Here is a 17,488-nt window from a genome sequence, read left to right as displayed (position 1 = left end):
TCCCTCTGTGCCATCCCTAGAAAGGCCTGCTCCCTTTCCTTCTCCTCCCTGTTTCCGCGGCAGCCTGCTGCTGCTGCTGCTGCAATGTAATTAGGGGTTCTCAGGCCATCTCCCCTGCCAGGCCAGGGACTCCCCGAGGGGAGCAGCCCATCTTCCTCAGGTCCACTTCGCTGGTGTCCAGCAGAGGGCTGGACGCAGAGTAGGCAGCAGTGACTGTTTGCCAGTGAGTCAACGACTGAAAACAAAGGCATCTGCTTTATTTGTTTTCAGACAGTAGCGCATACTTTGTTTCCTAAACACGTGGCAGCCCCAGGCTCAGGGGCATATGCAGGGGCCCAGCAGGAAACGGCAGGGCACAGTGGCTGTGGTCCCATGATTGGTCCCTTCTTCAGGGCTCCAAGTCACTGCCAGGGCAGGGAATGATGTCTGCTCCTCAGCCCTACAAAGAGAACAGGTCAGAGTTGAGTCAGGGCCCACTCCGCCCATGCCCTCCAGCTCCGTGCAGATCGCCCTGTGACAGCAACCGCTTCCCAGGGGGCAGCTGTGAGTTGGTCTCCCTCCTCACCTGGAGACCCATCAGTGAGTCTCTTCACCTCTGTACCCCGGAGCCCAGCACAGTCCCCAGCAACAGGGGACGGGCCCTCACTCCACGTGACAGTGACACCAGAACCCGCTCCCCTTTCCTTTACTCTCCCACGGCTGGCTCAGAAGGCAGGTCCCCTGCCCCTGCCCCCTCAACCTGCTGCGGTGTTTCTGACAAGCACCTTGGGTATAGAAGAGTCTAACCCAACTCTGCTCTGCCTCATCAAGGCCTCCCCTCTGTTCTCTGATTTTTCACAGCTCAGCGGGAGCCTGCTGGGATGCTGGGGTCCGCACAGTCAGGGTCCTGTGGTGGACAGCCTGAGGCCCCTGTCCTCATCTGAGATGCCCAGCACATCTGCACACCGGCAGGTGCCAGGCTCTGGGCCTAGGCATCACCTACCTGCCCTAGGAGCCCCAGGGCAGATGTTAGATCCTGGAGAGAGAAGCAGTGCTGCCCCACCCCAAGGCCCTTGACCATGTGGGCCTCTGTCCCCTGCCGCTTGGCCCCTTGCAGAAGCAAATCCCTCTTAGGGACCCTTCACTCCCCGCTCTCTGGTTCTGCCAGCAGCCTTCTGAGGCGAAGGCTGGTGAAGGGTGGTGAGAGTTTCTCCAGCACTTGCCACATCTCACACACAGGGCACCACCCAAGTGCCTGGGTGCTGGGGCTCCGAGGGAGTCAGGTTGAATATGCTGTCTCCAAATGCACACACACTGCCAAGGCAGCACATGGGGAGAGCAGGCAGGCCTCTGGCACTGCCGTTGCTCAGTCTCTGGTTTCTTTGCTAGTCATGTCAGGGGTAGGGGCCGGGAAGGAGGGAGCCAGACCTGGCAGTGTCCCAGAGCCTCTCTCAGGGAATACAGTGGGGTTTAATGTGATCTGTCTTCCTTGGTAATCACATTTTTGCCTTGGTGCGAGGAAGATATATTGGTGAGGTGTGTTTGTTAAAGAAATACTCTTAGGGGTGGTGGGTAGGGGCTGAAAACTACCACAGAGGTGGGGCTGGATGGAGAGAGGATGGAGTCTAGGGCTGGCCACTGAGGCGTAGGCCCTGCCAGGAAGCCAAGAGGCTGCAGCAGATCCCTCGGTAAAGAGTTAGGTGTGTGATGAACAGAGACTCGGAGCTGCCCTTGATTGGGTGTGTGGAGGATCTGGAGGCTTCACTTTGCTGGTGAGTAGGGAGCTAAGTGTCTGGTCGGTGCGAAGGGCCCTGGTCTGGCCCAGCCTACCCAGCGCCCCAGCGCCTCCTGCCCACGTGGAAGCAGAGTGAGCAGCCTTCCATACTCTGAGATGGAGGAGGAGGCCGCCTGTCCTACCCAGGGCTTCCCTCTCTTGGAAGGCTGACAGAGGCCTTGCGACCACTTGTCCTGTGTGGAGCTACTTCTGGGCTGTGCTCTGGCCATGAAGGGACAGTCGGTGCTGGACGGGGCTGTGACCAGCAAAGAGTGGAACAATCAGCCTTGGCAGATGGGTGTGAGCAGGGCATGACCCAAGGAAGCTCTCGCAGGCCTGGGGCTGCAGGACCTCGCTCAGTTCAGTGGGACAGATCTCCCCTTGGACATGGCTGGAGAGCACAGAGCATCTGGCCTCAGCCTTTTCCATCCCAAGTACCTAAAGCAGCCTGTCTCCTACTCAGGCCAAAGAGGCTTTTACGTGGGAAAGGAGACCTCATCCTATTGTTTCTCCCATACATTTTCACAAACAGGCTGCACTCCTTGGGGAGCCCAAACTAGGTGTTCTGAGAGTGAATGATGCTCCCCAAGGTGGGAGCTGTCCTGTTGGGGTGGGGCAAGGGTGAGGTATGGCTGGGAACAGCCTGACTGCACCAGAGGATGCTACGGGACCTGGGAAGGGGGAGGACTTATCTAGGATAGAGAGCAGCAGTTGGTGGTGGGGGAGGAAGGCAGTAGGAGCTGGCTGGGAGCGCATCACAGGCATCCAGGACAACCGAGGCCCACTGGAGTGGGAGGTGACCAGAGAGCACATGAGGCTTGGGACCACTCACCAGGAAGGCCAAGCCAGCACACCCCTGTAGACCAGCTCAGGGCAGGGTGGCTGTGAGCAGCTTCTGATGGCCACATCTGCTCCCACTCCTCTTCCAGACGGCCTATCCTTGCTGGGACCCCCACTCTGCACTCGGGCCTCTGCCACCCTCCCACCCCTAAGTGCCGAGGGCTAAGAAGTCCCTGGCACCCACAAGGGGCCCGGCCCTTGAAGGTGGGGCCTGACTTTACCCAGCCTGCTCCCACCCAGCCTAATAGGGCAAACGCAACAGGGATCATCTCCCTGGGGCCAGATGTCCAAGGTGCTCCTGGAAGCAGCCAGGAGAGTGTGCAGGTGACTGAGGAAAGCGAAGAATCCCTCCCTTGGCAAACACAGAGACCTCCAGGTGGAGCATCTGACTCTAACAGGAAAAGGCAGGCAGAGATCTCCAATGCTAGATAGAGGTACCTCGCCTACCTCCCAAGGCCCCTGGAAACCTGGGAGGCAGGCAAGGCCTTACCTTGTGGGCGGCGCTCACGCAGCGCTGGTATGCCTTGACCAGGTCCGAGCACAGCAGCACCTCATGCGGGCGATCTCGGTAGCAGTGGAGAATCTGGGCCTGCAGCCCTGAGCAGACGGGCTCCACCCTGCGGGGCCTGCAGAAGACAGGAGCAGGCAAGCCTGGGGCTCAGGTGCCAGCAGGCAGGGGAGAGAAACAACTCACATTCACTCCACCTACCTCCCAGGCGCTAGGCTAAGTCCCTGACACCCAGCGGCGTCCTTTTAACCCTCAAGGAGAAGCACTGTGCTTTCCCGTTCTAGAAATGAGAGGACGGTCGCAGGGGTCAAGCCCGTGGTGGGTGGCTTAGGCTCACAATATAGCAGACACTGAAACGTGCTGTGGTATGGGGCTCCAAACCGGGCTCCTTCACTGGGGCCTGTGTACATTCAGGAGACAGGAAAGCCCCACTGGAGGGCCCCATGAGGATGGTGCAGCCCGCCTCCAGGACAACCCGCCCCGCTGTGCCCAGGATAGCCATCCCTCTATGCCTGAGACAGCCTGCCCCACTGTGCCCAGGATAGCTGTCAGCTGCTTTCCTGGGCTTTCCTGTGCCTGTGGTTTACCCGTGACTATAACCATGTGACTTATTTTTTTTCCTGATTTAAAACTAATATGCGTGCAATAAGGAAAATGAAATCTACAGAAATGTCTAAAGAAATGAAAAATGTTCTTTTTACTTCTTAGAGGTAACCATGATAATATTTTGGGGGTAATTTACTATTTTTTTCTTTCTTTTTCAAAGTAGTTTTAGAACCCACAAAAGTGAGTAAGTTCACTTTCTAAAGTTGCGGAAAAAAAGAGCAAATATAGATGAACTAAAGTCAGTCACTGGCCCAGCCTCCTGAGCGTAATTTTGGATTGGTTGGTCTCCTTCCAGATTTCTCTCTCTCTCTCTCTCTCTCGTGCGCATGCACGCGCGCGCGCGCGCACACACACACACACACACACCCCCGCACACTGACACACACAACAGCACATTCGTGCACTCCCTGCCAGCCAGGTGCTGTCCTCCGGCTGCTGGGCGTGCTCAGTGCTGCTCCTTACCGCTCTGGTAGCAGACACTATCGTTCATCATGCTGTTCACACAAATGAGGAAACTGAGGCTCAGAGAATTAAGGCCACGCAGCTGGACAGTGGAGGAGCGGGACATATTTATTTACATGGCTTTGGATGTACTGTTGCTGCTCATTTGTTTTCTTAAGTGGGTTTTAGGCCAGGACCCTTCCCAGCTGTAGACGGACCCACTGTAACACTTAACAGCCTTTCCAAATTGAACACCACTCACGGCTGAGGGCACCAAAAAGAGCTGTAAAAATGTAGAAAGCCATTCCTCAAGTTTCTTAGCAATAGAAAGGATCACTGTCACACATGCCACAGCTCCACTCCAGGTATGTGGAGAGAGAGATGTGTAGGTCAGTTGCTCTCCCACCAGGGTCTCCAGAGCCGTTATCATCTAACGATAACTCGAACACAGTTCCTCAGCTAGAAACCACCAGCACCAGGATGCTCGACAGCTTGGGAACACGACCCCATATTTAGCTGTCTCGCTCTGGAAGTCTGCGGGTGGACACTTCTGTACACTGCTGACTTAGCAGTGATGCCACCTGGGTCTGGTCTTCCCTTCTCATCCATGTCATCCCCAGGCCACTGTATGCAGCGCAGTCCTCTCTGCAGCAGAGGTCAAAGGCAGCAGGGAGGAGCAGGTCTCTCTGCTGTCTCATCTGACTACGCGGGACAATGCTCCCCTCAAACCCCACTCCAGGTTTCTCCTCCACTCACTGTCTAGGACCAGGTCACATACCCATGCCTAACACCATCGCTAACATGAGCAGTGAGTGTCCCATGTTCAGCTAAGGCCAGCAAGACCCATCCCCAGGGCATGAATAAAACGAACAGTCCCTAAATTAAAGACGGGGAGGGATGAGTGTGGGGTGGGGTGCAGCCGCCTGTGACTGCCATGCCACACCAGCGCCAAGGTAAAGGATGTGAAGGGAGAGCACGCCTTCCCCTTCCTGCCGGGGGAGGCCATGGTGGCCCAGCCCTGGCCTGGGTCCTTGAATTCCACCCCATCCTAGCCATTGAGGTCACAATTCTGACTCAAGTCTGCATTGCATGCACCAAGTCTTAAAGGGTCCTCTTATTTCCTGAAGAGGACTGGGTGGGGGGGTTTTTATCTGCATTGACTTCTCGTTCTTACATATGCAGGGCAGATGAGCCCCTGGCGTGCAGTCCTCTGCCCAGCTCCGGAGACCCGCTTCACTGGCCTGCGTCAGCTGCCGCACAGGCGGCTGGGGCAAGAATACAGCTGGGGTGTCTGGGGCAGCCCCTGATTTGTCTCCAGGTGCTTAAGCACGGCTCCACATCTGTATTTAGGAACTGTGACATGGGTGTGTCTAGTTGTGGGCTTTTTAGGCTGCTTCTTCCTTGGGGGACGGCTGGCCTCATGGCATTTCGTCTCAGGCAGGCGTTCTCAGGGACTGCACATACAGCTTTGGTTCTGAGTGTTCTGACACCTGTTTTAGGAGCACTTTCAAGTCACAGGCCAGGCTCTCTGCCTCCATCGCAGAGGCCTCCCCTCCTGTTCTGCTCCCTGAGTCTCCAGCCTTAGAAGGCTGTGCTCTCCCCTCCCCAGGCAGGGTTAAATATGCAGGGCAGTGGGTGCCTTCAGTGGCACTGCCAGTCTCCCTGGGCTCTCTCTTGTCACCTATACTGCTGTCTCCTCATACCAGCCTCTTGCTGTGTCTTCTTTTCCTCCTGACAGTGCTGGCCCTCTAGAGTCTGAGACCCCAGAGCATGACTTCCATCATAGCCTCTGCTGCACTCCCCTGAAGCAGGACCCCACCCTGCCCTCATGGGGCCCTGGTGAGCCTGGTTCCTGGCTGCACTGTGGAGGCCAGCAGGCACTGAGGGGACCTGTGTGTCATGGTGAGTGGCTCAGGGGAAGCCCCAGGCTTAGTCAGGGCAGAGCTGTCCTAAGCTGTAACTCTGTGAGGCTTACTGATCTATGTGAAAAGAGGTACCATAGACAGGACAGGCGGAGGCTAAGTGGCCCCAGCCTGAGTCATGTGGCTGAGCCTCATGGAGCTGGAGGGCTGACCTGCTGAGCCCTGCCCTCTACAGAGGCACAACAGAGACGCCGACACTTTGCAGAATGGCGATGTGCAGGAAGACACAGCCGCATTTGCCCCTCTCCCCATGGTCAGCCTGGCTGTGTCCCCTCCTCACTGGCTTCTCCTACTTTAGTTTCAGGTCCCAGGACAAGGGCCTCTGCATTTTGAGGGCAAACCTCCCAGTGGGCTCCCAGTTTAGGAGAAACTGGGCCATGGCGAAATCTATCCCCTCCTTGCCAGTATCGCCCGTGGGACCATGACAGCCTCTCTCTCCTGGGACTTATCAGAACAATATGAGGAGACAGAATGGAAGGCAAATGTCAACTGGAAGAAATTTCACCCATTTGTCCACAAAAAGGCTCTGAATGGGATAAGACAGGGAGAGCACAGCTCTGGAAATGAAAAGCTTTCTCTGAAGCAAGGCAGGGCTAGGCCTTCGGTGAAGCCATTCACAAAAGTAGGTGCACTCTATCCACCCTGAACCCCTCCCAGCCCTGGCACACCATGACCCTGTTGACAATGCATACAAAACAGCTCCCATGTTCAGAAACATGGTCTTGCAAACAGCTACTCTTCACATGCACAGATAAAGGTATCCAAAGTGTGCCACAAACTTGCCAGGGATAGAAATAAGTCCTGTACCCCTGTGTAAGGACATTTCCTTGGAGAATGAAGATCTAATGGTCCATGTGGCTTCGAAGGGGTTCACACCATTCGCATTGGTGTATGGGGTGTCTGTTTGCACAGGCATCAAAGACAATGCCCAGGAAGTTGGCTCACCTCACTGGCTCTTATGTTCCTCATTGGTACAATGGGAACAGTAACACCGCTTGCCCCATAGAAGAACAGAATTGCATGCTGTGAAGTGCAGCTCTCATAGCAACCTAGCCATCAGTGTGAGAAACCGAGGTGGGGCCAGGGTCCGGAGTGGGATGAGCTTGCAGAAAGGCTGGGTTACTGGAGGCACTTGGCAGAGAAGAGCTGAGGATATGCTGGGGTGGTGGAACTGCCGACGTAGGGCTTGGAGGGTGGGACCTTACCTTAAAGGGTCCCTCCCTCTACAGCATAAGCTCTGATATCATTCGAGACCTAGTTCAGACCTCGCCCAGCCTCAGTGGTGCCTCCTACTCAGGCATGTTAAGGCATTAGCGTGTCTGCATAATCATGGTGTCTCTTCAACAAGGAGCTGGCAGATGTCTGAGGCTGGGACTCTTGGTCTAGTGGAAAGAACACAGGTTCTGGGATCAGACAAACCTGGGGCAAGGCGCTGGCTTTGTCACTTTCCACTGTGTGGTCGGTGCATCAGGTATGGGGGAGGACCCCACCCCACAGAGCTGTTGAGAGGATGGCAGGAGAATGGCAGGTGATGCCCAAGACGGCCCGGTCAGAACATGCTCAGTAACGCAGTGTGGCCCTGAAGGAATCATTGGCATACAGTAAATAGGACCACAGAAGACCCCACACCCAGCCTCCTGATGGCCCTGAGAGTGTGATGGCCACAGACAAGGCACATGGGTCCTGGTCCCTGGAAAGCAGGCCGCATAGGTCTGCCTGACTCCCAGAGCCCCCACCCTGTCAGCTGAGACCACAGACACAGCAGAGTCCAGAGGCCCCATGTGGTTCCTTCCCAACCCCTGTGCCTGAGCGGGCCTCTCCCACTGACCTCCTCTCCTGGACCTTCTCCATTCCCCGCACTCCATCCAAAACACATTCATCTCTCAAAATATGGAAAAGCTTTTCAAATCGAAGCCCCCTTTTGCCTCCATCTCCGTCCCAGGCCACAGCAGCTTCTCCTTGCTTAGAGAGGTGCTGCCTGGGGCTCCCCCTGCCCCACTCCCCTGGGCCCCATGCCGAGCCTCACTGCTCAGCTGACGGCACCTGCCTGGCCCTCTCTGGCCACTTACTCTGGTTCTCTTCTGCTGGACCCTGGGCCTCTGCCTGTGTGCGAGCTCCACCTGTGGCCCCTGCCCTTGTCCCCTCAGCACACCAGCATGGTGCCCAGCTCAAGACCTGCTGTCCCCTGCCTGCCATGCAGCCCAGCAGGTGGCCATGGGCCCACATGGACCAGATGTGGCTAGCCTTCATCCCAACATCTCCTCCTCCTGAATTTCAGTTGGGTCGGCAGCACCAACACCCAGCTGGTCCAGCTGCACACCCAGAGCACCCAACTTCTCCAGCCCCCATGCCCACAGAGCACTCCCAAGTCTAGCCGACAGGAGAGCCCTAGCCCATGCCCTTGTTTTCACTGTCATTAAACAGCCTCCCAATGGTCCTCTCTACTTCCAGCAACAGTGATGCTTTTAGAACATAATGCAGGCCACAGATTTCTAAAACACCAAGGCAGTTCAAAAACTCATTCTTAGGTAATCACAACTCACTGCACAATGTGTGAAGCATTACCTCATTTAATCCCAAGCAGGCCCATATAAGGTAGAAGCTCTGTTTTTCCTTAAAACAAAACAAAACAAAAACAAACCCACAATGTCTCCAAGTGATACAGTAACTTGCTCAAGTTCACCATTTGAAAAGCAAGGCCAGATCTCAGGCCTAGTTAGACTGTACCCAGACCTGACGGCCTGCTAGGTCTCCCATGGACCTCAGGCTATCTCAAGCACCCTGACACTGTGACCTGTCACCCTGCCATTGTCGCAGAGCTGGTATAACTCTGCCGCCAGCCTGAGTGCCCTGAGAAGGTGGCCTGTGTCCCCAGCTCATCCCCAGCTGGATGAGGGAACTGACCTCACACCTCTGGTGGCCGATTGGCCCCTGGTCTCATACCCACTTCTTCTCAGGCAGAATACACTGCACTTGGTGAAGAACCCATAACTAGCTAGAGACCCAGGCGATCCTCCCTCCCTCTTCCTTCTCTCTGGTTTTGGTCCACTATCTATAAGTTTCGGTGCAACCTTCCCTTCCATCCATAACCTCTGCACCTTTCCCTTTCCACTCATGACATGCCTCTGAGCAACCTCCCTTCCAATCCACGCGAAGCTTCTTTGCAACTTTTCCTTCCATCCATGGAAAGCTTCCATGAAGTCTTCCCTTAGTTACATGACAACATTCTGTGCAGTATTCATTTTTTTGTATTAGTCTGTTTTCACACTCCTATAAATAACTGCCTGAGACTGGATAATTTATAAAGAAAAGAGGTTTAATTGACTTACAGTTTTGCATTGCTGGTGAGGCCTCAGGAAACTTACAATCATAGTGGAGGGGGAAGCAGGCACATCTTACATGGTGGCAGGTGAGACAGAGATGCAAAGGGGGAAGAGCCCCTTATAAAATCATCAGGTCTCATGAGAACTCACCATCATGAGAACAGCCCGGGGGAACCACCCCCATAATCCAATTACCTTCCTTCCTTGACACGTGGGGATTACAATTCAAGATGAGATTTAGGTGGGGAAACAGAGCCAAACCATATCAATTTCATCTGTGACAAGCTTCCGTGAGACCTTTGCTTCCCATCTGACATATGCAACCTTCAATCCATAACAAGAATCCATATGACCTTTCCTTCCCATCAACAACAATGCTTTCTGCATCATTCCCTTCCCAACAATGGTATGGCTCTATGCAGCTGCCCCATCCACCCATGACAAGCTTCTGAACACCCTCTCCTTCACATCATAGCCATTCCTCTGTGCAGCCTTTCTTTCCCATCCATGAAAATCCTGTGCAGGCCAGGTGCAATGGCTCATGCCTGTAATCCTAGCACTTTGGGAGGCCGACGCAGGCGATCACTTGAGGTCAGGAGTTCAAGACCCACCTGGCCAACATGGTGAAACCTCATCTCTACTAAAAATACACAAATTAGCCAGGCATGGTGGTGAGGGCCTGTAATCCCAGTTAGTTGGGAGGCTGAGGCAGGAGAATCACTTGCACCCAGGAGGCAGATGTTGCAGGGAGCAGAGAGCGTGCCACTGCACTCCAGCCTGAGATATAGAGCGAGACTTTGTCTCAAAAGAAAAAAAAGTCTCTCTGTAGCATTCCCTTCCATCCATGACAATTTTCATTGCAGTCTTCCATTCCCTTCATAGACATTCTAGTGCTTGGCTTTCCTGCCGATCCACAATAAGCTTCTCTGCAGACCTCCCTTCTTGTAGGACAAGCCCCTGTAAACTACACTTCCCTCTATGAGAGGCCTCTGTGCAGCCTTTATCTCTGCCTCTGACTACCCTGCATACAACCTTTTCTTCCATGCACAGAAAGCCTCTCTGAAGCCTTCCCTTCCCTCAATGACAAAACTTGGTGCAGTGCTCACTTCCATCCATGACAATCCTCTGTGTGGCCTTCTTTTCCCATCATCTGTGCAGGAATGAGAATTTTGTGTGGAGACTTCCCTTCACACCCATGGCAAGCCTCTGTGCAGTCTTCCTTCCCATTCATAACACAACAAGCCACTGTGCAGCCCTCCCTTCCTCCCTGACAAGTGTCTCTGAAGACTTCCCTTCCTTCTATGACAAGACATCTGTGCAGCATTCACTTCCATCCATGAAAAGGTTTTGTGCAGCCTTTTCTTCTCATCAAAAAAGCTTCTGTGCAACCTTCCTTCTCATCTATGGCAAGGCTCTGCATTCTTCCCTTCTCGTCATAAACATTCCTCTGTGCAGCTTTCCTTCCATCCATGATAATTCTGTGTGCAGCCTTCCCTTCATGTCCAAGACAATCTGCACCCTTCCCATCTATCCAAGCAAGCCTCCGTGCAGCCTTTCCTTCCCATTGGTGATAAGGCTCTGTACAGCCTTCCCTTTCGTCCACGGCGGCAGTCCGCGCAGCAGCCTTCCCTTCCGTCCACGGCGGCAGTCCACGCAGCACCCTTCCCTTCCGTCCACGGCGGCAGTCCGCGCAGCAGCCTTCCCTTCCGTCCACGGCAGACCTCTGGGCAGCCTTCCCTTTCGTCCACAGCAGGAGTCCATGCAGCCTTCCCTTCCGTCCACGGCAGACCTGTTGGTGCAGCCTTCCCTTTTTCCGTCCATGGCAGGTGTCTGTGCAGCCTTCCCTTCCGTCCATGGCAGGCGCCTGTGTAGCTGTCCATGACTGCACAAACCTCCTGGGTCCAGGGCCGCCACTGGGTTATGAAGTGTTGCCTGTTTGTGCCTAGATAGGAAATGCAGACTGTTGGGCAGGGTCAGGTTGTCCCTTCTGTTCTCCTTGGCTCAGAGTCAGCAGCACAGCCTGCTGGTTCAAAGCACACAACTGGCTGTATCTGAGACTCTGCCAAGCAGGAGCATTGGAGGGAAGGAAACACTGGACCTGGCAGTGCTATAAGGCAGGAGCTGTGCCACCGCTGTCTATTAATGCACTGACTTCACACAGCAGGACTCTCAGGTAAGGCAGAGATGCCCCTTTATTTCTCAGGTTTCCCCTTCTGGCCTGGGTAGCACATGGGTTTGGCCCACATGAGCCAGCCTGGGCTAGTATGAACCCATTCATGGGCCCAGTGAAAGGTATGGGGTGAAACTGTGATCTTCCAGGGAGAACATAAAACTGGGCTTCCAAACTCCATGACCCACTGTCCAAAAGGAAACAGACCCTAACACCAAATGAGTTCCTCAGTTCGAAGCCAGGTACTATTTTTAGCTTTCCTGTAGCACAAACCTATATGTTCCACTTTTGGATTAAGTCAGTTTGGAGAGGGTGCCTGTCACAAATTGTTGTCAGAAGAAGACAACCTGGTCAAGTTGAGGGGTCCAGGGGCTCCTGAGAACTAGACATGTGCAAAGGTTAGTGGGTTTGATGATCCCCTCAAATTCATGTCCTTCCTGGAGCCTCGGAACATGGCCTTATTGGGAAACAGGGTTGTTACAGATGTGATTAGTTAAGACAAGGGCATATGGGGTAGGGTGGGCCCCTAATCCAGTATGAATCCCATTCATATTCTCTTGTGAAGAAGAGAGGAGACACAGAGACCACCACACAGGGAGGAGGCACTATGGGGACCGAGGCTGACAGTAGAGCAATGTGTGTGCCCAACAGTATGTGTGTCCCGGAATGCCAAGGATGCCAGCACCACCAGCAGCCTAGGAGGGGCTGCAACAGATTTCCCCTCCAGCCTGAGGGCGAGACTGGACCACCAACACCTTGATTGTGGACCTCTGCCCTCCAGAACTGTGAGAGGATAAGTTTCTGGGCTGAAAGGCCTGACATGTGGTGCTTTGTTTTGGCACCCCTGGGAAACCCATGTCATCAGGCATGCTGCAAAGGGATTGGACCCGTTTCCCAGAAGTAGAGTGGGGAGCGGGGATGGGCAGGAATGACCGGGGGACCAATGTATCTCTGATCATTTTCTGAGAGCAGCATGCACTTTCCACGGCATGGTGGCTGGGCCCAGGCGCACATCAGCAATAGCCGCTACACTTCAATGCCCACCACATGCCAGGCTCCATGCCAGGGTCTGCACATGGTGTCTCCAATCTCTGTCCTCCCCTGTAAGGCGTTATTTTATTTAGAGATGAACTGACTCACCTTAACCCACGTAATGGAAAAGGGGAGGAGCCGTAGCTTATGAGCCGGTTCCTAAAGCTGCTTCCAGGTGCTGCCCAGGAAGTCTTCTGCACTGGGAGAGATCTGGGATGAGGATCAGCCTGTGGGAGGGGAGCTGATGGTCAACAGCACGGGCAGAAAATTCGGCCTCATTTGAGAGTGGATCTGGATGTCTGTGGTCTTGGGAACTTCTGCCTGTCAGGGCCTCCTGTGTTCTAGGTTCACAACAACCCTGTGAGCTGGGCCTTCCCGCCCCGTTCTGCAGACGGGGTTGGTAAGTCACAGGCAGCTCACGTGACTGGCCCGCAGTCACAGAGCAGTGAGAGGGGCCCGGGATAGGAAGAGTGGAGTGTGCTCAGCTCCATAGCTCTTGCTCTCTGCACCGCCACATGAGCTCCACTCTGCCATTAGAAAATTCCAAGACATTCTGAAAGAGACAACCAAGGGTACTCAGAAAAAGAAAAGACAGTTGCCCCGAACCACATTAGGCAGGGCTCTGCATGGGGCAGAAGCTTGCCAACTCCCGTTGGGCAGCCGGGAAGCTCCCAGCCCAGGAGCCACAGGGAGGAAAGTGAGAGAGGAAGACATGAACTCATGGCAGCCTGCAGCATCAACATGAGGTGGGAAGAAAAGCAAACAGAAGTGAGCGGAAGCGTCCTGTCATGAGACCGGCCTGGCAGGAGCATGGGTGGCACCTTCCCATCTTGGGCGCACACATCGTAGGTGGCCAAGTCGTTCCCATGACGGCGGGCACTCCAGCTCCCAGGTGGGCAAGAAGCGGGATTCGGGACCAGACGCCAGGCCCTGTTCTCTCTTTCTCCTGTGGAGCGCGCCCAGCGCCTGCTCACACGTGTGGCCCCAAATCCTCTGTGTGCTCTCTTCACTTTATTTAATAAATGGAATCTCATCAACTTATCCTTCTCCTATTATCACTGCTGACATCAATCTGATAATATTGGCCTGGTGTGGAACTGGGCTATTATATGTCCTCCTGATACTTAATTTCAGAGAAACATCAGCAGGGGGGTGAATATATGGAGCAGGCTTTTTATTACAGGCAGCAGTAAGGAGATTCCGAGTGAATTAGACATTCATCTTGGTCAGGTCCAATCTAGCTGTTCAGGAGGGGTTTCTGCTTTAACCCGTGGCTAGGGCTGAGGCACTGATGAGACCAGCTGGTTACTAAGGACTTGGTTAACTGACTGCTATTGACGATGTGCCACTCAGCCTGGGTAAGTGGAACCCAGAGGTCCTGCCATCGATCAACACGCCACACAGGATCGCTATCAACTGCAGGATGCTGGGCTCCAGCTGCCCCATCCCTCAGGCGGGAGAGGGGCCTGTTTGAGAGCTGAGGCTTGAGAGAGAGCCTGGGGGTGCATTGCTCCCAAGAGGGCCTGAGACACAAACGAGCCCCTGGCTGCTGCTTAGTGAGGCAGAGGCTGCGTGTGACAGGATTGTCCAGGACTATCCCTTCTCTCTCACACACACGGAAAGAAGAAAGGGCCATTCCTCTTTGTTTCTTTGTTGGAAAAAAATAAAGAATGCACACTTTCCCTAAGAGGAGATGCACCCTCATTCACTAGATGTCAGAGGAAGCCAGGTGGGGCGCTTTCTGGGCTTTGGCAAGGCGGAAGGAAAGGGCAGGGCCATGGTGGCCTTTGGTGCTGGGGGATGACGACTTCCAGCCCGCCTGTGGCTGAAGAGCTTTCTGGCACTGTTTCTGCCAATGAGACTCACCATGGCAGCCCCTTGCAGCCATGGCCTCTGGACACAGGGGAGTCCTTGGGCTGCCCCAACCCTGCTCTGTGTGGGGCTGCGGGAGGCTCTTGAGCACAATCCTATGACGTGACCTTCCCTCAGCACTGGGTCCTCAACAAAGCAGGGAGCTGTCACCCAAATGGCACTGGGTGGGTCCCTAGCACTCCAGACTGTGGGTGGCTGCCTGTTCCCCACCCCCTGTCGTCTTAAGAGTCCTTGCCGCCTCTCTGCTGGAAACTTTAGCTCACCTTCTGGCTAATTCACTTCCCCCCTCAAGTCTCCCCAAGTCTACCCCTTTAGTCTCCCCATGTCTCCCGCCTTGAGTCTCCCTGAGTCTCCCCGCTCGAGTCTCCCCACTCAAGTCTCCCCCCGAGTCTCCCCATGTCTCCCTACTCGAGTCTCCCCGAGTCTCCCCGCTTGAGTCTTCCCCCGAGTCTCCCAAGTCTCCCCTCTTGAGTCTCCCTGAGTCTCCTGACTCGAGTCTCCCCCATCTAGTCTCCCCATGTCTCCCGCCTTGAGTCTCCCTGAGTCTCCCCGCTCGAGTCTCCCCACTCAAGTCTCCCCCCGAGTCTCCCCATGTCTCCCTACTCGAGTCTCCCCGCTTGAGTCTTCCCCCGAGTCTCCCAAGTCTCCCCTCTTGAGTCTCCCTGAGTCTCCTGACTCGAGTCTCCCCCATCAAGTCTCCCCCACACCGAGTCTCCCCCATCAAGTCTCCGCCACACCGAGTCTCCCCTACACTGAGTCTCCCCGTCCCGAGTCTCTCTCTTTAAGTCTCCCCCCTCCCAAGTCTCCCCTGAGTCTCCCACCTAGAGTCTCCCTGTTCCCGACTTTCCCCCCTCCCAAGTCTCCCCACTCGAGTCTTCCCAACCCAAGTCTCCCTGCTCGAGTCTGCTCCTCCAGCCTGGCTCCTTGCTGACATCAACTAGAGGGATCTTTCTGACTCATGATGGTGGGGGTGCTCTGGCCCAAAGCTCCCCAGAGGATGGCGCCCCCCACAGGCCTGCCCTTCCAGCTCTGTGCTTTGGCCTCAGCAATCCTGAAGGTCAGAGCTCCCAGAACCCGAGGGCTGGCCAGCTCCACACAAGCACATGGCCAGTTCACAGTGAGCCAAAGTCCTCCTCACAAGAGCCGTCCGTGCCTGCTCTGCTGCCCTGAGCCTCCCTCCTGCCTGGCCTCTTCTCCCCAGCCTTTTCCACAAACTCCATCGTACCAGCCTAAAACGCCCCCGTAAAGACCTATGCTAAATGAACGTCCTTCCTTCCTTCAAGGGACAACTATTTACTAAGTGCCCATCCCATGGTGACCAGACTCACAAACAATGAAACCTCTGCCCTGCCCTCAGGGACCCCTGTCACCCACCCACAGCCACAAGGCCTAGAGGCAAGGCCAACTCCACAGCGAGGCATTCCGGCCCCTCTAGGACCCAGTCCTGAGGAGAAGGTAAGTCTCCATCCTGCCTGATTGTCATCAACTGCCCCCACGCCTGGGCCACTGGGCCCCAGATTTCAGGAACACTCTTGACTCCTTCTCCAATCTGCCCCCATGTCTGTCTGCTAACCACAACTTCCCCTGAAGGTTACCTGCCCTTCTTCCCGCTGTCACACAGGTCCTGTGCATCTGTGTAGTCCTATGTGAACAGGCCGCCAGCCCCGCCTCTCTGTCCCCTCTCACTGGGAGGAAGTGTTACTGACCCAGTGTCACTTCTGCTCTGTGGCCTCCCTGGCCTGCTCACCTGAGAGGGTCCTGTGACACGGACCATCTGAGTACACTGCACCCAGTCATGTGGGACATGCTGTCTCCCCACTAGACAGGAGTGCCTGGAAGCCAGGAACCACAGCTTATTACCTCGGCTCTAAGGTCCTCACAGAATACTATGCAGGAAGCAGATATTCTATAAATAAATTGAGGTAGGCAGAGCATCAATAATTAAGAGTCATTGGGGCTCCACCTTCTTCCAGCTTCTAGGGGCAGAGGCCAGATCTGACTGACACACCAGATGTGGATGTGTGCAGTCTGACCTGGGGCCTTTGTAACCCGGTGGGCCGAGCCCTGGACCATGTGCCCAGCCCCTGGCTGAATAGGCGTCTGTCTGGGCCATGCCGTGTCCTGCATTCTCACCTTCTCTTCGCTTCTATTCCTGAACACAGCTCAGCGCCTATTGCCAGGTGTGTGGAAATTCTGTAACCTACCTCCTTCTCCCATCCTCACTGTGGATCCAACTTATCAATTCTTCCTTTCATGCACTGTTTGGCATTATATCTAAGAGTCATCATCAAACCCAAGGACATCTTTTTCTCCTATGTTATCTTCTAGGAGTTTCACAGTTTTGCGTTTTACATTTAGGTCTATGGTCCATTCTGAATTAGTTTTCATGAAGTTCACAGTTTTTTAAGCTGCGATAGTGTTTTATCAGCTGACAGCTCACTCATAACCTAAAAGGAAAAACAGATTCCTATAGGGCCTCCCAGAAGACCTGGGCCCCCCATCTATGACCCTTTCCCCTCCCTCTACTGTCTTCCTCGAGCACATTCAGAAACTGGAGCTGCACAGAACACCATGGTAAACCCTAAGTATTGCAAAGAAGAGCTCTCAGACACTGGGCCTCCTTCATTATGACAGCCCTACCTCGCCACCCCATCACGGACACCAGAGGAGGCCAAAGAGGTCCTCCAGGACTCACCTCTCACCGTACCTCATGTCACCCAGAAAAAAGGGGGACTGCAGACCATGTGTTTTTAGGATAGAAAGCACCCAGAAAATGTGCCTCAACTTCTACTGCCACACCTTGGCTTTGGACCAGAACTGACTTCCCTTAGAACAACCACAGGGTCAGCCACCCGCTACTGGGGTCTGCCAAGACACCTGATACAACCTGACCCCAGGTGAGGAGGCAAAACGAGGCAGAGGGAAAGTGGACACATCCCATAGCCATGCAGAGGTGAAGGCACACTCTGTTCCGATTTCCTAACTTCCATCAACCTGAAGTCACGAAAGGACTTTGAGTTG

The 17,488-nt window shown here is 54.6% G+C and overlaps 1 protein-coding gene across 6 annotated transcripts in view; it reads right to left on the bottom strand.

Moving 5' to 3' along the window:
- Positions 1–228: 228 nt before the first annotated feature.
- CHCHD6 (coiled-coil-helix-coiled-coil-helix domain containing 6) overlaps positions 229–17,488 on the bottom strand; it is a 260,690-nt gene continuing 243,430 nt past the window's right edge. For 3 of the 6 annotated variants that reach the window (XM_034957291.2, XM_034957290.3, XM_034957293.3), the window contains exons 7-8: positions 3,084–3,219; positions 229–439 (exon numbers count right to left, since the gene is read on the bottom strand). In XM_034957291.2, the coding sequence (XP_034813182.2) occupies positions 434–439; positions 3,084–3,219 (142 nt within the window). In that variant the 3' untranslated portion in view covers positions 229–433. Of the gene's footprint in view, positions 440–3,082; positions 3,220–9,377; positions 11,336–12,703; positions 12,823–17,488 lie in introns of those variants that run through there. The other 3 variants (XM_034957292.3, XM_055110388.2, XM_063602912.1) reach the window with 2 other exon arrangements.

This window comes from Pan paniscus, chromosome 2 (assembly GCF_029289425.2).
Source record: "Pan paniscus chromosome 2, NHGRI_mPanPan1-v2.0_pri, whole genome shotgun sequence".
Lineage (NCBI taxonomy): Eukaryota > Metazoa > Chordata > Mammalia > Primates > Hominidae > Pan > Pan paniscus.
Note: the sequence above shows the minus strand (reverse complement) of the source record. Positions and strands in the feature narration are given on the sequence as shown.